General features: G+C 41.4%; 4 protein-coding genes across 4 annotated transcripts; all 4 read left to right on the top strand.

The window, feature by feature from the left end:
• The first annotated feature begins 1,825 nt into the window (after positions 1–1,825).
• Positions 1,826–4,161, top strand: LOC146753121 (myosin-binding protein C, slow-type-like). Its single transcript, XM_085530960.1, has 2 exons — positions 1,826–2,149; positions 4,007–4,161. The coding sequence occupies exons 1-2, from the start codon at positions 1,831–1,833 to the stop codon at positions 4,078–4,080; spliced, it is 393 nt and encodes a 130-aa protein (XP_085387086.1). The 5' UTR covers positions 1,826–1,830; the 3' UTR covers positions 4,081–4,161.
• A 1,414-nt stretch (positions 4,162–5,575) lies between these two features.
• Positions 5,576–7,036, top strand: LOC146753120 (obscurin-like). The gene is made up of 2 exons (XM_085530961.1): positions 5,576–6,082; positions 6,778–7,036. Exons 1-2 carry the CDS (start codon positions 5,881–5,883, stop codon positions 7,020–7,022), a joined length of 447 nt encoding a protein of 148 aa, XP_085387087.1. The 5' UTR covers positions 5,576–5,880; the 3' UTR covers positions 7,023–7,036.
• Positions 7,037–8,421: 1,385 nt separating this feature from the next.
• Positions 8,422–9,544, top strand: LOC146753119 (immunoglobulin superfamily member 22-like). The gene is made up of 2 exons (XM_085530968.1): positions 8,422–8,763; positions 9,398–9,544. Exons 1-2 carry the CDS (start codon positions 8,514–8,516, stop codon positions 9,541–9,543), a joined length of 396 nt encoding a protein of 131 aa, XP_085387094.1. The 5' UTR covers positions 8,422–8,513; the 3' UTR covers position 9,544.
• A 9,751-nt stretch (positions 9,545–19,295) lies between these two features.
• On the top strand, positions 19,296–23,770 carry LOC146753118 (kinesin-like protein KIF20B). The gene is made up of 3 exons (XM_085530923.1): positions 19,296–19,481; positions 21,919–23,122; positions 23,563–23,770. Exon 2 carries the CDS (start codon positions 21,975–21,977, stop codon positions 22,857–22,859), a length of 885 nt encoding a protein of 294 aa, XP_085387049.1. The 5' UTR covers positions 19,296–19,481; positions 21,919–21,974; the 3' UTR covers positions 22,860–23,122; positions 23,563–23,770.
• The last annotated feature ends 599 nt before the right edge of the window (positions 23,771–24,369 follow it).

Raw genomic sequence — 24,369 nt, 5'->3', positions numbered from 1 at the left:
ACCACGGCAAGAGGTTGGACTGGATGATCTTTAAAGCTTCCTTCTATACCCAAACCATTCTATGATTCCATAGGGGAAACCATTTTATTACTGCCTCTGAAAACTCAGGAGATATTAGAACTGTTTTCAGAAATAAGTAGGTGAGAAAAATACATTTCCTCACTATGACTTAATCACAAACAGAATTTAACCTTGACCCTCACCTGGCTTTTGCTGGCAAAGCAACTTACAGCTGTCAGCTTGTTTGGACAATTTAATGCCTGTCCCCGTGTATGAAACAGACTTTTCAATGACTGCGTATGCTGGTGTGCTGCTGGACAGTGGGGAAAGGGGTGTATTTTAATTTTTGAAGATTTTGGAACATGATACTGGTGGAAATGAAAACAAGTTTAGGGCTATCTAAGCTGTTTTGGTCTGGCAGGTTGGAAGTTCTTCACTGGCAATTGATATAGTTCAGATGTTGGCATTCAATTCATAGCACTGTCAGGAAATGTGAGTGGGAAAGCTGTCCTCAACGGTACAGTCCAAAGACTAATTTGGGCATTTGGGGAAGGCTGTGTAGAAAATATTCATGTCTTAAATTTGCCCATTTGCCTTAAATTCCAGAAGAAGAAAATGCCTTTATCAACAAGCAGAAGGTGCAGAAGGAGGTGAAGGCTGCACCAACAGAAAATGCCACACTGTGCTGCGAGGTGGTGCAGGAGAAGACGGAGGTGAAATGGTACAAGGAGGGGAAACTGATCACCTGGAGCGAGAAGTTCAGGGTGGAGTCAGAGGGCAAACAGCGTCGGCTGGTGGTGAGCCAGGTGGAGAAGAAAGATGCAGGGGAGTACAGCTGCGAGGCTGCTGGCCAGAAACTCACCTTCGAGATTCATGTCACAGGTAAGACAGGTGTTGTCTGAAATACAGCAGAGAACAGTAAAGTAAAATCTAGTTTCCATTATACAGTGATCCAGGTGCAGTAGTCTGTGCTGAGGTTTTTCCCCTATACTTGATTGCCTGGGTTTGTAGCAAGTATTTGCTTTTAGTATGGCACAAAGACCTGTTTCAGTCTGTCTGTAGAATAATAATTACTGATATATGTACAATGGAAGCAATATTCAAGATATTATTCAAATCTCTCCTGTGCCTGAGATCCCAAACTGTAATTCTTGTTCACCTAAACATTTGACTAAGATAAGTATGTGCAGTGAGGCTGGAGTGCATGTTCTACGTGCAGCCTTTCGTGGCAGGAGAAGCAGGAACTTCTCCTAGTAGTACACTGCCTTTTTACTATGCCTTTATGTTGGAGGCTGCATCTGGATAGGTGAGTCTGCTACTCACAGTAAGAGACCTGGTAGAGCTGACTATTCCCAGAGCTCAAAGTAAGATAGATATCTGCAAATTACACACAAAGAACAAAGGACTGCGTTGGTGAGCATATTTCCTTTGTGCCTTTGACAGTCACAGTTGTGGCAATGGTAGAGGCCATGAGGAGTCTGTTCAGGAAGCCAGGAGTACTGTTCTGGGTCATGAAAAGGCAGCCAGTGGTTTGACTATCACATGTTTATGTGTTTTGATGTTTCACAGTGGGTCTTAAGTAAAAGGAACTCAGGTTTTGGTTGCCTGCAGGACAGATGTTCTTTTGGGTTCAATATGTTTGCATAGTGACTTGCATCCATGGGACTGGTGTTCAAGGACCCTCTTGGTTCCTTCAGTTCCTAGGTTCTTTCTTGCCTAGATTTGACACTTTGTTTCAACAGAAGAGCTGATATTCTCTAGTGAAGGCTATTAGTTTGGGCACAAGTGGTAACCTAAACCTGTTCCAAGCTGTACATACAAACCTGCAAGATGGTCTCATTTCAGTCCTTCTGTTTTTCTTTTTTTCCCTCAGAGCCAAAACCTGTGTTTATAAACCAGGAGCAGGTGCAGAAAGAGGTGAGTGCTGCCCTGGCAGCAAGTGCCTCCCTCAGCTGTGAAGTAGCACAGGATACAATCGAAGTAAAATGGTACAAGGATGGAAGACTGCTTGCCTCCTCCAGAAAGTTCAAACTGGAATCTGTGGGCAAAACACGGCGTCTGGTTGTGGAGCAGCTGGAGAAGAAAGATGCTGGAGAATACATCTGCGAGGCTGCTGGCCAGAAGATGACCTTCGAGCTGGAAACAACTGGTGAGCATTCAGAAATTCTCAGCCAGGATTTTGTAGCCTTGTTGTGAACTGGGTTTTAGGGTGAAATCTGAGTTTTCTTTGCACCTGACAGTGTGAGAATTTGCTCTGGCCCTTTGTGTACCTCCCCGGTGCTCAGCTGTTCCTTCCCTTACTTGGGGATAACGTCATTTATTCAAGGTGATGTCCAAACGGGCTTGTTAACAGTCCTCTGCAGTGCTTTAAGCTGTCATATGTCAGCCAGATTTTATGCATGTTCTATAGCCATTCCTACATGTTGAAAACACTGCACTGTGCTTAAGCTTCAGCATATGTTCCAGTAAGTACAGTTCCATTAATTCTAGGGAATTGGGTGAATTAAGCATAGATCTGAAGGCTGCCTTTGCCCAGTGCAGAGATGGAAGGACTAATGTAGATTTGACTTGATATTTTCCCTTCTAGGATGGGAAGGAGCTCCGTCAAAGTAAAAAAGTGGGCATTACTTCCCAGGGAAATAAGAGAAGTCTCATTATTCACAGGTGGTGAACTCTCATTTTCTCTCTCAGTCTGCAACCAGGTTGGGTTGCTGTTTCAGTACAGGCTGTTTTATGCAGGAACTCTGCTCCTGAGATTAATCCAAGTTGTATCCGGGCCCTTCAGAAGGAAAGGGAAATAGCAGCACAGAAATATGGTCTGATTCTGACATAAAGAAGTGCAGACCTGGACAGTTAAAAAGGGATTGTGTGATGTTCAAGGGATTTTGAAGCAAAGATGTCCCCTAGGTAAGATTTGTGGCTGATATTCCCCATACATTGTGGGCACACAAGCTAAGGAGAGACTAGTGATGAGCATGCAGAGAAGCCAATGATTCAGACAGGTTTGTAGTGACACGACATTGTAGAGTTCTGTCTAGTTCTCCTTGGAATAGTTTGGAAAATGAAAATGAGGAGATTGGTGGTAACCAATATGGCTTCCTCAAATTCAAGCCATGCCTGACAAACTTGGTGGTTTTTCATGATGGAGTAACAGCATCAGTGGATAATGGGAGAGCAACTGACATCATCTACTTGGACTTGTGCAGAGCATTTTATCCCGTCCTGCATGACATCCTGGTCACCAAACTGGAGAAAAATGGTTTTGATGGATGGACCAGTTGCAGGATAGGGAACTGTCTTGATGGTCACACTCAGAGAGTTGCAGTCAATAGCTCAGTGTCCAGGAGGAGGGTGGTGTTGGGACCAGTGTTATTTAACATTTTTGTAGGCAACATGGACAGTGGAATCAAATGCAGCCTCAGCAAGTTTGCAGATGACACCAAGCTGAGCGGTGCTGTTGATGTGCTAGAGGGAAGGGATGCTACCCAGAGGGACCTGGACAGGCTGGAGAGGTGGGCCCTTGGCAGCCTCATGAACTTGAGTGTGGCCAAGTACAAGGCCCTGCACCTGGGTCAGGGCAATCCCACGCACAGGCACAGGCTTAGAGGAGAATGATTTGAGAGAAGCCTTGACCCTGAGGAGAAGAGTTGGTGTGGAGGGAGGTGTCCCTGCCTATAGCAGGGGGATTGGAACTAAATGACCTTAAAGATTCATTCCATTCTATTCTTTTTCTACCCTTAATTTTACTTAAAATGTTTCAGAATAAATGAGATTCTGGTTTCCAAGAAAACTGTTTGCAGGGAGCTCCACTGTAGCTAGTAAGTCTATCTTTAAGTTCAAGGGCAATAATGCATTGACTGTGTTGAAGAGAGAAATGACTCAGGAATGGATGATGGTTTAGAATAAAACATAATCCTACTTATTTTCTATGCAAATATGTGTAAGGAAAAGATGCTGCACTCAGTTCTGGAAATATCCTGACAAATATATCTCTACTGTTTCACAGCTGGAGATATCAAGATTGTTAAACCACTGGAAGATGTGGAAGTGAATGAATATGGGAGTGCATCTTTTGTCTGAGATTTCACACGATGAGGTTCAGACCCAGTGGTACAAAGATGACAACAAGCTGAAGGCTGATGACAACATCAGAATGCGGCAAGATGGTAGGGTGTAAGAGGGGGATCTTTCTCCTGAGTGGGGGGTGGGTTGGAGATCAAGCATATAAGACATCTGAAATGAAGTGAAGAGGGTTCAGAAGGGAGTTCCCCTTTTGTTTTGGGACTGAGGTTAGGGTGGAACAAGTGACATGGTGGGATGCTTAGTGTGGGAAGTGTGATGCTATCCCACCATCCCACACTGCCGGGAACAGGTAGGAAATGAGTGCAGTTCTTTCCAAAGTGGGGGTGAACAGGGCAGTCAGTTCACCTCTCCAAAGAGGTTTTGTCTGACAGTGAGTGTGATCCTTCTGTATCAGGTACTTTGAAGGTGACGACGGTCACATTTGGTCAGTCCTTGTAGAAGCCATGTTTAGATTACACTTTGGTGGGGATGTGGACGTGGGGGAATGGGTGGTTTCATTGACATGAGAGAACAGGCAGTGATGCTGTGAAACCAGATGGATGATGCTCAGCCTGGCCATGTGCCTCAGAGCTCTTTGCTCAAGGAAGCCAAGTGTAGTTGTGGGTTTGCTCTCAAGAGCACAGTTTGGTAGGGATGAGCTGGCCGTTGGACTAGATGACCTTAGTGGTCTTTTCCAGCCTTAGTGACTCTGTGGTTCTCTGCTTCAGGAAAGAGCTACTTGCTGACTTACACACGTGTCCAAGTCAAGGATGCAGCAGAAATAAAATCTGTAGCAGAAAAGGCAGAATCTCGTGAATCTTGTGCCCATCTTACATTTAAAGGTAATTATGCTTCTGATGACGATTTTGATTAAATTATCTTATGTTATAAACGAGCTAACATCCTTTGCTTGAATGTCAAGGAAGTTAAACACCACCAGGACCTTTCACAGAAATAAAAACTCCTACCTACCTACCTTTCTGCCCACAAAATATCCAGCTTCTCTTTTGGAATTTACTTTTGCTAAGTAAAACAGATTATTTTCTTAGGAGGTTGATTTTCTACGTTTAGACTTCAGATTTGTGTTTGAACGTTGAGGGATAAAAAACATAGCTTGACTTTTTCTTCATTTTCTCTTGCTGTTTGAAAAGAACACAGGGTTTTTGGTTTTTTTTTTTTTAATATATACAATGTTAGGGTATATATATGATGTTAAGTGTGATAAAGAAAAGGGAGACATTTGAGTTAGCACACTACTCAAGAGTTCAGTCCCCAGCTTTGCCACTGTTACCATTATAAGGGCAAGAACTTCCTGGAAAATGAATTTCTCCTAAGTAGAGTCATTACATTTGAGCTACAGAGACCTTTACTAGGTGAAAACTTGTTGTTCAGAGCTAAGTTGCTGTATTTAACCAAAGTAATTATCAATGTCCGTGTTTCATTGAACCTCTGTTCCATTTCGTAATGCGAGGAGTTTGATATTGGGATGGGAAGGTCATGGTTTGATTTGGATGTTGAACTGGGAATCAGAAGATCTGGGCTCTCTTCAGGTTGTCAGTCTTATTGTCTGACTTCTTAACAACATTCCTTTCTTTCTATTATTTTTTAATGATTTTTTAAGGCATTTTGAGGTGATAGGTGTAGTGTTCATGTGCAGTAATGCTGACGTGAGTAAGTAGGGTGATAATGTAAGAGTTTTTTACATTCTTTCTAAATATCTGCTTTCTCTTGTTCCATCCTTCTTAAAGAGCAATCCATTAATCTAGTAAAGGAGCTGTGTGATGAGGATGTGACTGAGCCTGAAGAAGCCAAATTTGAATGCGAGATATCCATTCCTTCTGTGAAACCTCCCAAGTGGTATTCCTACGTGGAGAAATCTTACAGGCTGGCAGAAACTTGATTATGCAGCAAGAAGGCACCATCCACCAGCTGACCATACCGAAAACCACCACTGATATGACAAGCACCATTCAGTTCTCAATTGGCAAATCAAAATCCACAGCCAATCTGCTTGTCAGAGGTAACATATCCTGGCTTGGTTTACATCATGAAGATGAAGAATTAATTAACGTACAGTCTTCCTTCACTGGGGTCTTTGAAATATTGTGTGTGTGTCTGGAGGGTCTGCTCCATTTCCAGTTCGAAGTCGTTGGACACTAAATGAGACAGCTGCATCTCAGTAAAAGATCTGTTTGAATAGCTGTGATGTGCTTACTATTCAGATCTACAGAGCTGAGGTTTTGTCCTTGGCTGTACCAAAGAAGTCAAATCAGGTGAAATTAATTGTATTTCTGAACTAGACAAGGTTAAGTTTGGTAGCACTTAAATTTGATGCAGTTTGTCATTGATTTCATCTGAAAGAAACTTGCAGGCTTTTTATCTGCTGTTGTCCCCAGCATAAGAGTCTCCATTCACATCCTGAAGTATTTGTTATATTTTCAACTCACTCTTATTTGAATAAAAGCCTCAACAATTGGGAGCAATTTAATAAGCACAGAACAAGAGCTGGACCTTGCATTTGGTAGGTAATATACAGTATTACTTTATAGAAATTTAGTCAATGGCATTCCCTATAGACAATCGTTTGTTTTATCTTTAGAGTCGTTCAAAGAACCATTGTGAACTTGACATTAATTGGAATGGAATACACGCAAGAGACTTTCCTCTTCTTCCAATTGTCCTCATCCTTTCTTCTCTTCCACCCCTGCTTTGCAGATTACCATATACAAATCACCAGGAAGTTGGAGGACAAGACAGCTTTGGAACATCATTCTGTCATTCTGTCCTGTGACTTCAGGCCTTCTCCAAAGGTTGTGAAATGGTTCAAGGGCCACACACCCATCGAACCCTCTGAGAAGTACAAGATCAAGAGGGATAAGCATTCAGCAGAGCTCAAGATTCTGAAGCTGAAGCCCGATGATGCTGGTGTGTACAAGTGCAAGGCAGGAATTGCAGACTGAGGCCTGGCTGACAGCTGAAGGTATGAGCAGGGAGGGTGGCCTCTTCCATGTCCTATTTCACCTCAGATTTCTCTTCTTGGGGTTGATTTCTGCCGTTCTCTCCTGCTAACTTTATAAATGTATAATCTTCACTGTGAAGATTACACAAAGATCATCTAGTCCAACCATTCTACCACATCCCAGTATGATTTATAGTAACAGTGGTAACAGTTCACCTTGTTTCCCCACAGCCCGCAATGTAGAAGTAACGAAGCACCTGCAGGATGTGGAAATTGAAGAAGAGAGCTCTGCTGTCTTCTCCTGCAACCTGTCCCATAGTGACGAGGACATGGAATGGTTCCTGAATGGCAACCTCCTTTACACCAACAATTACAATGACATCAAGAACGTTGGCAATTGCTGCACACTGACAATGAAGCAGGTTAAGCCTGAGGATGCTGGCACAGTGACAGTGAAGTCAGACAAGGTGTCAGAAAGTGCACCTGAAGGTGATAGGTGGGTCTGATCACACCCCTCCTGGATGTAAGAGATGCTAAGGAGCTCCAGTTCTTTCTATTGTGCAGCAGTCCTGCTTCTAAAGCTCACCTCTCTGGGGTGACAAGTCATCAGAGGCTTTCTTCCAGTGGAAGGTTCCATTGCAGCAGATATCAATGAAGGAGGATGGTTTTGGTGTCCTGCCAAAGCATTCCATTGCTTTTTATCATCATTTTATTTAGCACAAGGAGAGTTACAAGAGCAGTTTCTTTTACTGCTTCAGTAACATGCAGTGTCAATGCTGTTGTCTCCAAGGATTTATGACTGCAGGGAGAGATCATTCAGTGTGTGTTTTGCCTCTGGGATGACTAATGACCAGGCTGTGAGCAACCTGATCTAGCTGTGAATGTCCCTTTTTATTGCAGGGGAGCTGGGCTAGATGGCCTTTAAGGGTCTCTCCCAATTCTAAGGGTACTGTGATTCTAATCTGCTCTCCCCAGCAATTAAGCTCTTTATGCGCTCAGAGTTTGAAGGATTTCCTCTTTCTCCTTTCTTTTGCATTTGGTGGAAGTTTTTTCCCCAGTATAAACATCTGATGTGTGAAATAGAAGATAGATAAAAGGAGTCAATAAAACAGGAAAATCAAAAGTGTTCAGCAGCTTATCCTCTTAATCCTGTGGCCTGCTGTATGAGCTCTGCTCCATGTGAGGGCAATGTCAGCTCTCCAGCTTTAGAAGAGCTGCATCCCAATTACTTCATATGATATCAGTCCCACCCACCGGCAATGCAGGCTGTCCCTCCTGTTCCCTGTATTCTCCTACTGATTAGTTCAGAATTCCATAAAGTGCATTCAGTCAACACACATGAAACCGCTTTAGGTTCTATATTGGTGTCGTCAGTGCTGGTAAAGATTTATTTATCCCTCTTTAAAAATCTGAAAGCAACTGGAAATGTCTCAACTTCTGTATCACATTGTTCTGTTTTGCCCTTTTAATTGCAGAGAAGCCTGCTGTCTTCATGAAGTCCTTGGATGATGTTTTTGGTGAGGAGCGGGGTGTGATTAAATTGGAATGTGAAGTCTCTAAAGAGAAGGTCAAACCAGTGTGGAAGAAGGACGGTGTTCTGCTCACTTCTGGCAACAAGTATGAGCTAGTACAGTCTGGGAAGACCCTATGTCCCCTTATCTATGACTTCGAGAAGTCAGATGCAGGTTTCTATACCTGTGATATTGGCACTGATGTTGCCAAATCAAAGGTCGGCTTTCAGGGTAAGTACTGTGGAAAGTAAAGGAGTGCTGAAAGCACATTCAGTGTGGTCACTATGTCTTACACCTATTCCCCCACGAGCCTTAATAGTTTCTACAATAGAAGTGTATTACTGCAATTTAGCACAGTGATGTCTGGAAAATTCCCATTGCTTTTGATGTAAATGTATCTCATTTTACCATGAAAATCACCAAACACATGAAGAATGTCCTGGAAATATTTCCTTTCTAAACATCCCTAAAATGGAGAAATGGTGTAGGGGTAGGATGGTAACAAATGAGCTAATAGAAACATATAATTTCTTGTCATAGGCAAAACCCTTTTTCTCACGCAGCATCCTAGAGTTGTCCTCTCTGTTAGGTTGTTCCCTCTGTAGCTCATTGAATCTTCATTCTGCTCCATGGACTGAGCTGCTCTAATTGTAGTTCTTCCAGAGCAAAGACAAGAGATTCACGTCTCTTTTTTTTAATAGCTTTCTGGTAATTCTGAGTGGAGAATGTCTTAGAGAATACATCAGTAAGGAATGCAGCCATGTTCTGCAAATCCTGAGTTAAAACACCAGTACTGCTACTCATGTCAGTCACAAATGCCTTTTCTCCATATAAACCTCATACTAACCTATCTCTTACCTTCCAGAGCTGAATAGTGGCATTACCAAACGGCTGAAAACCACTGAAATCCAGGAGGGAGAAGATTGTACTTTTGAATGCATTCCGTCCCATGAAAGCATTGATGAGTTCAAGTGGACACTGAATGGAAGCAGAGTGGAAAGTGGTGGGTGATTTAAAGCTTCTAACGTGAGTCGGAAATATACTCTCATTATCAAAATTGTGACTCCTACTGATGCTGGGGAAGTCGTTTTTACTGCCCATAGTCTAACCTCCAAAGCCTCTCTGTCTGTGAAAGGTAATGAGATGGGAGAGATTCTGGGGTCTGATTCCTTCAACGGTCTTCTGATAAGATTGTCGTGAGAGCTAACTCATAATATGGTTAAAGTGAATAGCAACCTTCTACTTGAACCTTGAAGCACTGAGAATTTCTCTTAAAAATAAGTAAAAGGAGGAAACATTTTACACAAATGTGAGAACTACCCAAAGCACTGGGGTAGTGCTGGAAATGGGCATCTCACTACAGCTTGTTCCATTAACAGTAAATCAGGAATGATCTGTTGAGGGAACTGTGGGAGCAAATATCCTCTAAGTATAAGCTGAATGGATGGCCTTCACATCATCTAGCTGTACAACAAATTCCTATCTAGAACATGTGCATCTGAGAGCATCATCCGAGGCTCCCAGTGTGATGAGTGGAGAGAAGAAAGAGGCAGTTTTCAGACATGGTTCATCATCCTCAATTGGGTAGATTTAAGAGAGAATAAATGCTGCCTGGAATTCTGTTGTCTGTACTTTGCAGATTACTGCTGGCTGTAGGATGGCGTCTGTTGCAAGTGCCTCTCTAACTTATCTCCAGCATGTAGATGCATGTATTTGGAGAGAGGCATCCTACCCTAAGTGTATGTTACTCAAAAAGCAATGTTTTCTTCCAGGAAAACCTACTGAGGTTTCAAAACAGCTGGAGGATAAGACAGCAGCAGCAGGGCAGGACATCAGCCTGAGCTGTGAGCTGTCAAAACCGGATTTGAACATCAGGTGGTACAAGGATGGCAAAGCAATCAGAAAAAGCCAGAAGTACGACTTGCAGCAGGAGGGAACTGGGGCCATTCTGATCATCCATGACTCTACTGCCAAGGACAGTGGGGAGTACCCCTGTGAGACAGAGGACTCCATAACAAAAGCCAGGGTCACTGTGCAAGGTGAGTTGAAAAGCACACTGGGGATGGCATGTAGAGAAGTCGAGGTAAATATCTGCAGCCTGTGGGTGATGTTTTTCTCTTCTGTTTCCTTGAGCAGGATCATTTCTTAGTTTTCAGAAAATATGATGGATTAAAATCTTTTCCTTAAAATAATCTGGAAACTGAATGATTCTCCAGTGTGATGTCGATCTGGGCAGCCTGGTCTGGTGGTTGGTGACCCCTTGGAGGGGGTTTGAAACTAGATGATCTTTGAGGTCCTTTTCTACTCAGGCCACTCTATGATTCTGTGATCATTCTATGATTCTATGATCTTGGGTGTTAGTGAGCCAAGAAAAGATGGCAATCTGAATTAGTCTATATTGAATATGTGTAATCAAAACTATATGCAGTTGATCAGATGAGATCCTACCAGCGCATGTATAATGGTATTGAACTTCCCAGATATCTACTGGAATTATCAAACCTATGTAAATGGGTGGACTCTGTGGTCTTCTTAGACTCTTTGCATCTCTATGTGATATTCTGAAATGAGGGCAAAGGAGATTCAGGACACCTCTGTATGCTTGGGACTTGTTGGGGTAACAAATCCCTTTGTCCTACACCCTCATCCTTTTTTTTTTCCTTCCAGAAAAACCTAATTACTTTATCAAGGAACTTTCAGATGTGAAAATTGAAGAAAGTGGAAGTGCACTTTTTACATGTCAGAGCGAGAAAGCCGCATCCTTCGTCATATGGAGGAAAGGCATTGCTGAGCTCAGGCCTGGCAGGAAATACAAGAGGGCACAGAAAGGACGAGACCTGCAGCTGAGCATAAAAAATCTGGAGAAAAGTGACAGTGACGTGTACACCTGTGACATTGGTGATGCCCAGTCCAGAGCCAAGCTGGTTGTACAAGGTATGTGTGAGAGCCATATGACTGCGCATCCTGTTTCTCCACTACCAAGACATTATCCTGGTAGAATTTGTACATTTATGGCAGGTCTTTGGGGCTGCAGCTGTCTGGCCTGAATAGCGGTTCACAAGCCATACACAGAGCAAGCTGCACGGAAAGGGAAAGAACTACCGACTAGAGCAGTGCCATTGAGAACTTTATGTATCATTTAAAAACCAAAAATGCTGATGTACGGTGAGGCTGGTGACCCAGAAATCAGTGTGAACTTTCTATCTCTGACCTTTCTGAGTTACAAATAGTCCTCCAGAGTTCTAGGCAAAAATTCCCTTATGCTGCATTCTGGGTAGTTGTCACGGTTTAAACAAAAATCTACCTGTGTCCGTGACAGGGGGGCCACAGGCAAGTGAGGTGCTAGAAGGAGCTGAACCTCTGTCCCAGCTACTTCAGAAGCAGCCCAAACCCCCTCATACACGGCTAAGATCTCCTTCTTAGTTGGAGTGTAGCACTCCTCAGACCCTTTATATGCTCGACTCCAAAGTCCCAGGGGTTGGCCTTGGGTTTCTCCTAAAGCTCTTTGCCACAAACTCCAAGTGGGACCTTTCTCTCCAGCAGCAGTGTAGAGGATGTTCTTTACATCCTGTCCTGTCCGTACTGGCCCCAAGGCCATGGCACGGGCTATCTCTTGTTTTCTCTGCTCAAAAGCCTGCTGCTGCTCAGGAACTATGAGAAATTATTCTTCTTCCGTGTTACCTGATAGAGGGGGCTCACTATGTGGCTGTAGTTTGGGACATGCATTCTCCAAAAGCCCACTACTCCCAGAAAAGATTGGGTCTCTGTCTTGTTGGTGGGAGGAGACATAGCAGTGATTTTTTCAATCACATCTGCTGGGATGTGTCGATGCCCATCTTGCCATTTTACACCTAAGAACTGGATTTCCTGGGCAGACCCCTTCACCTTGCTGCGCTTAATGGCAAAACCAGCTTGCAAAAGAATTTGGATTATCTGTTTTCTTTTCTTGAAAATCTCTGCTGCTGTATGGCCCCACACGACAATATCATCAATATACTGCAAGTGTTCGGGAGCATTACCCTGTTCCAAGACAGCTTGGATCATCCCATGGCAAATTGTTGGACTGTGCTTCTACCCTTGAGTTAAACGGTTCCAGGTATACTGAACAGCTCTACAGGAAAAAGCAAACTGTGGCCTTCATTTTGCAGCCAATGGGATGGAAAAGAAGGCATTAGCAATGTCAATGGTGGCATACCACCTAGCTTCTTTTGACTCCAGTTCATACTGGAGTTCTAGCATGTCTGGTACAGCAGAATTCAATGGAGGTGTAATTTCATTTAGGCCACGGTAATCCACCGTAAACCTCCATTCTTCACTGGCTTTATGCACTGGCCATATGGGGCTGTTAAAAGGCGAGTGATTTTTGCTAATTGCTCCCTGATTCTCTAATTGGCGAATTAGCTTGTGAATGGGGAGCAATGAGTCCCTGTTGGTGCGGTACTGCCGTCTGTGAACCACTTTGGTGGCAATTGGTACCTCTTGGTCCTTTACCTGGAGCAACCCCACAGCAGAAGGATCATCTGACAGATCAGGTAAAGCTGACAGCAGATAAACACCATTTGTGTTAACAGCAGCTATCCCAAAGGCCCATTGATACCCCTTGGGATCCTTAAAATATCCCATCCTAAGGTAATCAATACCCAAAACACACGGAGCCTCTGGACCAGTCACAATAGGGTGTCTCTGCCAGTTTTTACCAGTGAGGCTTATTTCGGCCTCCAACATAGTCAATTCTTGGGAACCCCCAGTCACTCCATGGATATATATTGGTTGTGTCCCTTGGTGACTTGAGGGCATTAGGGTGCATTGTGCACCAGTGTCCACCAAGGCTTTATATTTCTGTGGTTGAGATGTGCCAGGCCACTTAATCCACACAGTCCAGTATACTGTATTGTCCCTTTCCCCACCCTGGCTGGGGGCAGGGCCCCTCTATTGTTTACCTCGGTGGCTTGCAGCAACTGGAACTCTCCCCTTCTTGGAAGAGTTCACCTTGGTAGTTGTTTCACCTTGTAATTCTTGCACTCATGCCTGAAGTGCAGAAGTGGATGAATTACACCACTTCTTCATGTCCTCCCCATGACTACAGAGGAAAAGCAACAAGGCAAGACGTGTAGTCTCATCGTTGATTCGAGGTGACTTATCATTGTCATTTGCTTGAATACGAGGACGTCTCTTTTTAATGGTTGAGATTTTCGATGATACAGGTTGAGAGGAACTCATGTTGTTTAGCTTTCTTAATAGGCGATCGTGGAAATCCTGGTTTCCATCATCTTGTACCACCGTGGATTCATCTACATCAGGCACATTAGCCAATTTGTCAATAATATCATTTTGTGTTCCCTCCATTTTGTTTAATCTTTCCACAATTTTGACAATGGCTGAAGTATACAGATTAACTTCTGTAGCGCTTATAAATAATTCAAGTTCCTGAAGTCTGCCAATTAGGTCATTCACAAAGGGTTTCCTTTCCCCTTTGCCATATACTAGTGCAAGTGCACTGGCATGCTTTTCTGGAGCTGCCTTTGTAAAGTCACGTGACATTTGTCGTGGAACGTGGACTGCTTCAGGATCATGTAATTGGTTTGGATCGTTACGATTGAACTCGGGGCTGTACAGCATTTCCACCAGAGCACTTTCTCTCAAAGATTGGATACCTTTCTCTATATCAGTCCATTTCTTTCTCTCAGGCTCCAAGTCCCGCTTAAAGGGGAATCTATCTCTTACCGCTATCAACATCCGCTTCCAGAGGGTGTAGGACCGATTTTGGCATGTGCCAATACCTCTGTCCACACGCGAGTCCCTGGAAATGCCACCCAGTTGGCGAGCTTCACTGCCATCAAGCCATGCACTGTTGGCACCATTGTCCCAGCAGCGAAGTAACCAAGTGACCATATTTTCTTTTGCCTGATGTGTGAAATCCTTTCTTAGATCTTGAATTGCACTCAGTTTAAAAGATCGATCAATAATGGTCGTTATACTTTGCTCACCTTTTGCTCTATCAAGCGTCCCAGGTGTTGATGGTTGCAACTGTGTTGATGAGGCTGCCCCATTTATAAGTTTGGACTCGAGAAATTCTCGTAAAGAAAATCTAGCTTTTGGCTCCTCTTCAGACTCTGACCCCGACCCTTGTGTTATTTCCTCCAGGTAACCCTCCTTCTTTTTCCTCTCTCCTAACTTTCTCTGCTCCTCTAAATTCTTCTGCTCCTCTAACATCTTCTTATTCCCCTCAGACATCCTCTGCTCCTCCAAATTCATCTGCTCCTGAAACTTCTTCTGCTCCTCTAACATCTTCTTATACTGCTCTAACATCCTCTGCTCCTCTAACTTCTTCTGGTCCTCTGACTCCCCCTGCTCTCCTGAGTCCCCCTGCTCTCCTGAGTCCACTTGCTCTCCTGAGTCCTGCTCTCCTAACTCCCTCCGCTCTTCTAACTCCTTCTGCATTTTCTCTAACTGAGTTGAAACTTGTTTTGTCTTTCGCCCTCTTACAGGGGCAACCAACATTGTATCTGGTGTCCCCGATGGTTGGTCCAATCAGACTACATGTGCCCCCGGTGGCTGGTCAGATTGAACTACATGTGCCCCCGGTGGCTAGTCAAATTGGACTACATGCGCCCCCAGTGGCTGGCCAAATTGGACTACATGTGCCCCCAATGGCTGGTCAAATTGGACTACATGTGACCCTGGTAGTTGGTTAAATACATTCAGCTCACCCCGGAGGGCACATAGCTGGTCTCAGAGAGCGTTCCGCTCGAACTGGACAGCACCGAGCTCAGTCTGGAGGCTGTCGTAGTTGGACTGAAGAGTGTTGTACCCGAACCGTAGGACGTTATGCTCGGACTGGAGAGTGTCGAGTTTGGATTGGATACTCTCATTCTCGGCCCTGAGACTCTCTCTCTCAACCTCAAAATCTTCCCTCTCAGGAATGGTATTGAATAAGGCCCGATAAGCATTAGCTAGGCCCCAAGTCATTTGTGCCTCCTTAGATCTGCCTGAGTCACAACATTCCTGTCTCAAATATGCAGTCAAACTCTCAGGATTCCTTAAATGTTCAGGAGTAAAGCTCCATGACACTAAAGATGTCTGTCCTCTAAAAGTCTCTCCAAAGTTTCTCCACACTCCCTGCCACTCAGTATTCTCTGAGTCTAAGGAAGACTTCCTCCTGATGTTATAAATCCAGATACTGAGTGAGATCTCTACAATAACCAACAGCAAATTGAGGGAGATTAATACGATTGACAGTGTGGTCCACTGGGACAACTGGTCAGTCGAAGACTACTTAAAAGATGCAAAGAAAAAAGGAAAAGCACGCTCAAAACCCACCATATCCGTACTATTGGTTGCATTAGTTGCATTAGTTGCTCCCTCTGGAGCTGCATGCAAATACCAAATAAGCGTTGCTAACCATGCTTTCAATCTATTATACATTCCTATAACTTCATAGGAAAAATAGGCTAGCTTAAACATGGTCCAATATGTTTGGAGCATCGTAAAAGAGGAACTAATGAAATTCAGTACCTTATAAAGCACACTTAGTAGAGGGAACTTTTTTTTTTTTTTTTTTTTTTTTTCAATAGAGAGGGAAAAAAAGTAAAAAAAGAAAACAAAGCTCAGCAGTGTTTATAAAATAAACCGGAGTATTGGCAGTCCGCCTGGACTTTCAAGGTCAAGCTCACAGGTGCAGAATTGCAAACCTAAGATAGCTCCTTAACAGGAAAAAAAACTTGTAGCTCTGTTAAAAGCTAAAAGAGCAACAGAAGAAAACACAGAAAAACAGCAACTCAATTTGCCCGCATTCTCCACCAAAATCTGTCACGGTTTGAACGAAAAGTCCACCTACGTCCGTGACAGGGGCCGTGGGCCCCGGAGGGGCCCTAGGCCGAAAGGAAAAAGTTAATTAGGAAAAGAAAACAGCGGCAACGATCTAAGGAGGCACACTTATTTACTAAATACTATATCGAAATACCGGATAACACAATATAATACAATATAATTGAAAATTGGAAATTGAGCTAATGAATCAAGCAAAATAGGAGAGAGAATGAGTACCGTAACCAAGAGGCCTACTGTGAAATCTAGGCGAACGGCTGAAGGCTCCCACACACTCCCCTGAACGCCAGAACTCGAAAGACGTCAGTCTGTTCTGCGACTGAGTTAATATAGAGTCCAGGTCCCGTGACCCATCGTGTTGTTCTCTGGGAGATGTAGTCTTCTTCTGTAAGTTGCAGATTCAGTAAAATTATTCATGCTTTATATGATGTTATGATGTGGAACACTGATAGCAAAATTACAAAATTATTAAACCATGACACCCTGGTATTTTTCTTTTTTTTTTCTTAAATATTTTCCTTTTTTTTTCCTTAAATATTTTCCTTTTTACTATTTAAATGTTATGGGCACATCTTATAGAAACACAAGGCTGTTTACAAAGAAGTGTATGCTGTGTTGCTGTATGATGAGCAAGATACATCTATTCTTCATCTAGCAGGAATAGTTGCTGAGCCTTAAGAACAGTTTCAGAAAGCTTTGGGAATTTGGGCATTTTCCTTGTTTCTGCAACACAAAATGAAAATTTACGCTGTATACAAAGAAAAGGGGAGTCCGAACTTGTACGTTAAATTTGAAGGAGATCAATCTGGGGTAATATTTAAAAAAAAAAAAAAAAAAAAAAAAAAAGGGGGAGTGTGGTCATCAAATACTATAAAATATGTTAGCTGTTACTAGAATGCCACGTCCCCCCATACGAATCACTGTCATGTTGTATGTGAATTTGTGAGGTGGGTTTTGAAGCTGAAATTAAAAACTTCTTGTATGGCTGTCTTCATAGTGGCTATCCAGACTATCTGTAGAAATAACAGCTATTATGTAGTCAGCTATTCACCAGTTTTAACTGATTATAAATTACGTTTCAGGGTGGAGAACATAGTGTAGTGCCTGACACCTGTGTTGATCCTGAGGGCATTCTTGATTCTGTGCATTATGATGTCATGGATATTAAAGAGCAAGCTGAGGCAGCGCATAGTTACATTATATCCCTGGGGGACCCGAGGGAAGATACTGGCTGGTTTGAAAAGCAGCTGGAGAAAACTAACTTTGAACTGATGGAGACCAAAGAAGAGCTAACAGAGAAAAACACCAAACTACTTAAAACTGAAGAAGAGCTGATGCAGAAGAACAAAGGTGAGTTATGCGATGTGAAAGGTAGAAGACAGAAATAGTTCATTAATCTAAAAGAGAAATAACCACTTTGAGTAGGAATTAGAGGAGATGTTCTACCTTTGGAACCATAGCCTGTAGATAAGTGATAGTTTGTTCCTTGTGTATATTCAGTTTCAGCAATTCCTCAGGTTTTGGTTATTTCTTTTCTTTTTTTCCCCCTCTCCTTTAAACTGCAACTAGCAGCTTTATGCTTTCGTAAGTATGGGGTTAAATGTCTATATCTTGATTTTTACTTTTATATTGTAATCTCTACTCTTCTTTATGTCTTGTTGATGCAATGTTTTCGTTCCAAGAAATATAGAAAACTTTTGAATCACTCCCAATAAGTGAAGACCACATGCAAATTAATTAATCTGTTCAAAAGCTACCTAAACATTAGAATATCTGGAAAAATTGATTACTTAATAAACTATCTATTGGCTACTTATATAATACAACCTTTTCTGTGTGTTACAGACTTTGCAATGCAGGTGATTAAATTGGATGAGTCTGTTGAGCAACTTAAAGAAGCAACTGAGGTAACTTTATCAAGAAGATGTTGTGTAAAATTGTTTTAATACCAAATTGTGGTAGCTTAAAATGCTATGAATGCTCAGGATATCTCCACGTTCTATGCAGTCCATAAAACTTTATCCTGACTAATGTACTGCGAGCTACTGAATATGTGAAGACTAGCTTGATTAAGTATGTGTGCATACCACTTCTGGTAGTTTTTGTTCATTTTTTGATGTTTGGTAGCCTGAAGTAGCTCTGAAAACATTTATAGTTAATTCTGTCACTCAGATCTCTAACCTTGTAAGCTTAGCAACTTGACCCTTCTTAGTCTTTGACTGTCTGCATCACTGCAACTTAGTATTTCCATGGTATTAAAGCTGACTGTGATGACTAGTCATGTCCTCACCTATTACTTCTTCCAAGAACAAGGCTCCAACTCTATCTGTGAGATTGTGTGGCCTGAACACTTCTGAGGCTTTTCTTTTCATAAGCTACTAAAGATGAATAATCAGTCCTTGGCAGTGCCAGCATGGCTTAACAATCGTCATCTTGTAAGTAAGGAAGCTTCACTTGTGGTCAAGGACACAATCTAAAATATGCGTGACAGAGCTGACTAAGCTTTAAGGTTGGATTATATCTGTCACGATGAAAGTGATTTTAGCAGCTTAGCAGAAGTGCGATGTGATGAACTTGTATGAGAGCTGACCATTTGCTCTTTGACCATGTTTGTAATTTTGTTGACTTCTTGGAAACAGGAAATTCTTTGATAAACTGATAAACTGTTGATTGTGTGCAAGTCTTTTACTTTGTAACCTGCTAGGCTCTTGCTTTCCCTTGTATACTCTACCGAGTATTGCACTTGTCATTATCTGAAGGTGTACTTGTTCTGTCTGCTATTGAGATTTGTAACTGATGTCTATAGAGTCACCGGGTAAATATTTTAGCTGTATGGTTTTGTGTAAATATTTGCCTACAGAAGATTACTGAGACTTAAGTGCTCCTTTTGTTAAGCTTCAATGTAACTGATCTTATATCAATACAGGAAAAGACTACCTACCATTTAACTACCATTAAAGCAGAACCGGCAGAAGAGAACACTAATAAAGGAACTGAAAGCAGCCAATTTTCAGTGCTTTCAGTTAAAGCACTGAAACAAGAGAAAACTGAGTTGGAAGTGGGAAGAAAGCGCAGTACTGATGAAGATAAGCCTACTGTGGAAGAGCCACCTCCAAAGAAAGGTACAGTTTCTTCCATCGTTGAACAGGGTGTCTTCCAAAACAATAAATTGCTTCCTATTCCGGATAGGAAGCAAAAGGCTGTGAAGCGCGTACCTTATTGTATAAGGAGAAAAGCCACTGTGTTAAACTGTAAATAGAAGTAACTGTTATGTAAATATCCCTTTTTCAGAAGGTCCTATGCTGTTCATTTTTGAATGCTTAAGAGTAAAAGTTTTTTGCACTATTTTTTTCCTTTTTGCTGCTTTTTCCTCATCTGTTGATGCACTTGCAGATTTGGTAATAGTTTTAAAGCAGTTTCTTTAGGATTGTTTCAACTGCTGTTGCTGATCTTCTGAGTAGCATCAGCTGTTCAAGTGCTTTTTTTTGTTTGTTTGTTTTGTTTTTCCTGAAGCAACTATCAAAATTGTTGACGACCTGCCAATTGCTCGTTCATGGGCAATATTTGAGCAAAATGGTTTGGATAAGCTCTGATGCATTTAACTTCACTTCTGGGCACAGCTGAGCATCAGTGTTCCTAGAATTACGGAAGACATATACAGTGTAGAAGGGAAAAATCTAAAACTTAGCTGTAGTCCCTTCCTTTCTTGTATTCCTCTTGCAAAATATGTGCAAGGGAGAAAGTCAAGGCCTTCTTTGGATGAGATGCTGTTCTTGGATGATTTGTCCCTGCTGCCTTTATTTGGCATAAATATTGAATCCTAATGTGACCACTGAATGGCATCACATATAAGCATCTTACCAGAGACTGAGGGAGGGATGTGGACTCCTCCATACTCCAAATAGTAGTGGGTTTGTTCTAATCATATGACCAAAGCTCTCATTTAAAAATTAATGACAGCAATGCTCCACATAGGAATTAAAATGGGTAGCTGATAGTCACAATGTCAGCATGAAGTTTTCTGTTAAGAAGTACTGAGTATTCAATCATGTTAAAATTTTCTTCTATTTGTGAGTATTAATAGCATCCAATTTCAAAAACCGCTTAATATATATTCTTTAGCTATATTAAATATACACAGTAGAACAATGAGCACAGGTATGTTGTGCTGGTTCTTTTGTAGAATTAGTTATATAAGTAGCACGAGCAAAAGTGTTTTAGGAGATGCTAGGTTATCTCAGCTTCAAGTTCAGGGTATTTACACCATTCTCTGAGCTTTTAGGTCTTGTTTCCTATGCTCTGTAATAATGCTTTTTCCCTACTTCTTCTGTAAGGAGCTTCTAGACTGAACATTACACATCTTTTCCCTAGTCTTATTTATCTTGCTTTAGTGCTTGCTTGTTGTTTTCAGCATAAAGTGTTTAGATTACTTATAAATCATATTCCCCTCACTAGTGTTGCTGGGAGCAGCAGTCAAAACCCAAAACCTGGTTTGGGGTGGAATATGCCACTGCTGTTTCTTCAGTATGACTTTTAAATCAGTTGAGGGCTGTATATAAAACTCCTTAGATGAGTTAAGAGGCTGTTTCCATGCAGTACATGTGAATCTGTATGTAATGCAGGCTGCACGTGGGCACTATAAAATTCTGCATTGTAGTAATAAAAGGACTGTACAAGAATCACCATTGAATATATTGTTGTGGTGACCCAATCCCTAGTAAGTCTTGACTTATATTTATTTTTTTTAATACTTAAAGTATGCATATTATGGAATGGACGTAACTGGATTCTAAAGCAATGATGAAATACAGCAGAAGTTGCTTTTGATAGAAAGAAAATGTATGTGATTTTAGCTAATTGCTCACCGGTTAAAGAAAAAAACAGCCCCAAGCTAATGGAATATTTATGGAAACTTGAATCTGCAAATTTGTACAACTTTATGAGTGAACTTTATATGCAAAAGAGTAAGTGTGGACAGAAGTAGGAATCCTCATATTTTGTTTAGAGATCAACTGAATAAGAGAGACAGATATCAACACTTAAGTGATCAACTTGTCCAGGGTTTTATCTTTCTTTTGAAAGTAAGAGGACTGTGAGTTGGAATGAAATTTCTTAGAGAACTGTTTATCTACCATTTAGATGTAGATGGAGTGATTCCTGGCTGCCTTATAGGGATTGCTGAATCACGGAAGATAGAAAGAATATAGCTGTGAATTATCTATCTCGTTCCCATGTTTCTTAAATGTAATTAGATTTTCTACTGTTGTGGAGTGGAAGGTTTGAGTAGTGCCATGGTAAAAGTGTTCTTCCAGACTGAAAACCTTTTGCTGTTAATTCTGTATAGAAATCTGAGGCACCTGATTACGTGTTCAGAGGACTTTAATTCCTTCACTGGTATCAAATACTATGTGATGTGAGGGTATGGCTTGCATATTACGACAGTTTTTCACTTAGAAGTTGCTACTTGGTGTTGTGAACTGCTATGTAATAATGATTTTAATCAATCTGAGCTACATTCCTTTTCCCCTTTTTTTTTTGGTTTGTTTGTTTGTTTTACAGTAGTTGTAAATGAGAGAAAGAAAAAGAACACTGTAGAGCAAAAGACAATTGAACACATGAAACAAAAGTGCTCCGCGTACCGAAAGGAAGTACTAGCACTGAGGGAAAGAACTGAAATCTTGGAACATCATTTAACTGTGCTTGAAGAACAATACAGAAGAGAGAAAAGTAAAAAAGAAGATTTCAGTAAGCAGGTAACAAGCCAGCGTATTGAGCTTTCTTTTTCTGAAGAAACAGCTGATGCCCTCCGTGAACAAATTCTGCAGGGTCAAGCTGACTATCGGGAAATTGCTTCTGAACTGGATGAACAGAAATCTATAAATATGACACTTGAAAACAAAAATGCCCAACTAACTAACAACATAGAAGTTGCCAAAGAATATATAATTGATAAAGTGACACAAGTAAAAGAAATGTGGACCAAATTAGATGAATTATACAAATGTCACTTAGAGTTTCACGCCATCGGTACTGACTTTGTCAGTGTAAAGGATTCCTCAGACTCTGAAAAAGATGAGCCAGGGACATTTCAAATTAGTTCTGCATGCATTCAGTCACAGACTTCTTCCATCTCAGATCTTGTGCAGGACCTCTCCTTTAACTATAGTCTTGAAAGGATTTGGGAAGTATGCAGAAGTATTGTTGATGTTTCCTCACAAAAAAGTCAGCACATCAAAGCACTGCTTCAAGACAATGAAAACCTAAAGGCGGAACTGAATAATGCTGAAAATCATAATCATCAACTTGTAATGAAGCTATGTGAGATTACAGCTCACACTAGTCAGGAAGATGATCTTGTGAATCAGTTACATGAGCAAATAGAAAAGAAAACTCAGGACTTTGAAGAAAAGACTGCAGAAGATCAGAGAGTGATTGCACAATTTCAGGAGGAAGTTGCCAACTGTGAGGTAAAAATAAGAGAGCTTGAATATCGCCTGTAGGCTTCCAAGACAAAGGAAGACAATGTGTCAAAACTCAATGAATTACTTAAAGAAAAAGAATCTATTATTGTTAATCTGGAGACAGTTACAGCAGCTCTGCAGGAGAAGTCTGCAAATGCAGAGAAAAAGTTTGAAGAGTTAAGTAGCAATGAAGCAAATCTGATTCAAGAAGTTCTGCAGCTGAAAAACAGCTTGGAGCAGATGAAACATTCTCTTCGGGAAAAGGAAAAGAGTGAAATGGAGAAAGTGCAACGTATAGAAACGTAAGTAACCACTGAGTTAACTTAGAGCCCTTTGAGAATGAACTAGAGTTAAAAACAGTTAATGGGAACATCCCTTCGACTTAATGCATCTGCATGCTTATCAATGGCCAAACTACTACTTTAGGATGCTTTGGTATGCTACTTGAGTTCCAAGGGAAAACAGGAGTGTGCAAGGAAATAAAGAATAATATGGGGATTTCTGGTGGTTTTGTTGTACATCCCTCAGAATAGCATCTGAATAATTTATTGCTTCAGCATCTGATTATGAGAAGCAAGCTGAAATTCAAAAGTAATTGTTTAAATCTTGTCACTGGTCTAGACAGATTTAAGAGTCTATTTACAAATAGAAACCAACAGGCAGGGCATGGATGAAGCTGTAATTGCTGTTTCCATGAGATGTGTAACAGTAATGTTCTTTGTGTCTTTATTTTTAACATAAGGCTAGAAAATATTCTTTCTGAGAGTTCTGCCCTTGTACTGAATTTGAAAAAAGATTTGCAGAGGAAAGAAGAAGAGTATGCAGATCTAAAAGACAAACATTCTGATGCCGAGAAACAAATTCAGCAAGTACAAAGCGAGGTTTGTAGTCAACTGAGCTATTTTTTTCTGTAAGATTATGCTTGGCTTTCTGCTGTTAAAACTTCTCAAACTTTAACTATGAAGCTGGAAATTTCACACTAGTGTGGCTAGCAGCAAATCTTAGGTAAAGTTGCCATTGAAGCTCTTGAGGGGACCAGAAGTTAAAACAGGGTTTCGCATAGATAATGAACAGAGGAAAGTAAAGTTGGTTGGTAGTCTGGAATAAGGTTTGTGAAGAGAATAGCTAATCTGCCTCTGGAGGGGACTTGTTATTATCTCTACGTTACTGGTGACTTGCCATTGGTATCCGTGGTAACTCCAAAGCCTAAAACCTAAGTCTTGTGAAAAAACGCTGATAACTGGGAAGAAGAATGCTATTTACTTGAAGAGAAATAGACTAATTTCCAGAGGCTCTTTAATATAAGCATGTATATTTTTTTTCTTCAATTTCAGCTTCAGTGATGTTAATAGTTAAAATTTAATTATTAAACAAGAAGATATCTTAAAACCCATTTTGCAGGTACTTAGTCTGAAAGTTTATTGGGTGTGCTTGGGGTGGAAAATTGAAGCTTAAAAATGAATTCATGTCTTCCTTGGTAACCTTGCACTTGCTGTCGTTTTCCTACTCAGCACTTGTTTGTGAATTCCTCTTTATTTAACAAAGAAGT

Source organism: Coturnix japonica, unplaced genomic scaffold (genome assembly GCF_054131305.1).
Source record: "Coturnix japonica strain WE unplaced genomic scaffold, WE-NBRP24 Scf039, whole genome shotgun sequence".
NCBI lineage: Eukaryota > Metazoa > Chordata > Aves > Galliformes > Phasianidae > Coturnix > Coturnix japonica.
This window is presented reverse-complemented; position numbering and strand designations above follow the sequence as displayed.

What these genes read in the sequence shown, in the direction of transcription:
- LOC146753120 (XM_085530961.1), top strand. Translation starts at nt 5,881, where the DNA reads ATGCGAGATATCCATTCCTTCTGTGAAACCTCCCAAGTGGTATTCCTA. An exon ending in AGCCAATCTGCTTGTCAGAG is followed by an intron (nt 6,083 to 6,777) that starts GTAACATATCCT and finishes CCTGCTTTGCAG; the next exon opens with ATTACCATATACAAATCACC.
- LOC146753118 (XM_085530923.1), top strand. Translation starts at nt 21,975, where the DNA reads ATGAAACAAAAGTGCTCCGCGTACCGAAAGGAAGTACTAGCACTGAGG.
- LOC146753119 (XM_085530968.1), top strand. Translation starts at nt 8,514, where the DNA reads ATGAAGTCCTTGGATGATGTTTTTGGTGAGGAGCGGGGTGTGATTAAA. An exon ending in ATCAAAGGTCGGCTTTCAGG is followed by an intron (nt 8,764 to 9,397) that starts GTAAGTACTGTG and finishes CTTACCTTCCAG; the next exon opens with AGCTGAATAGTGGCATTACC.
- LOC146753121 (XM_085530960.1), top strand. Translation starts at nt 1,831, where the DNA reads ATGGTCTCATTTCAGTCCTTCTGTTTTTCTTTTTTTCCCTCAGAGCCA. An exon ending in CTTCGAGCTGGAAACAACTG is followed by an intron (nt 2,150 to 4,006) that starts GTGAGCATTCAG and finishes ACTGTTTCACAG; the next exon opens with CTGGAGATATCAAGATTGTT.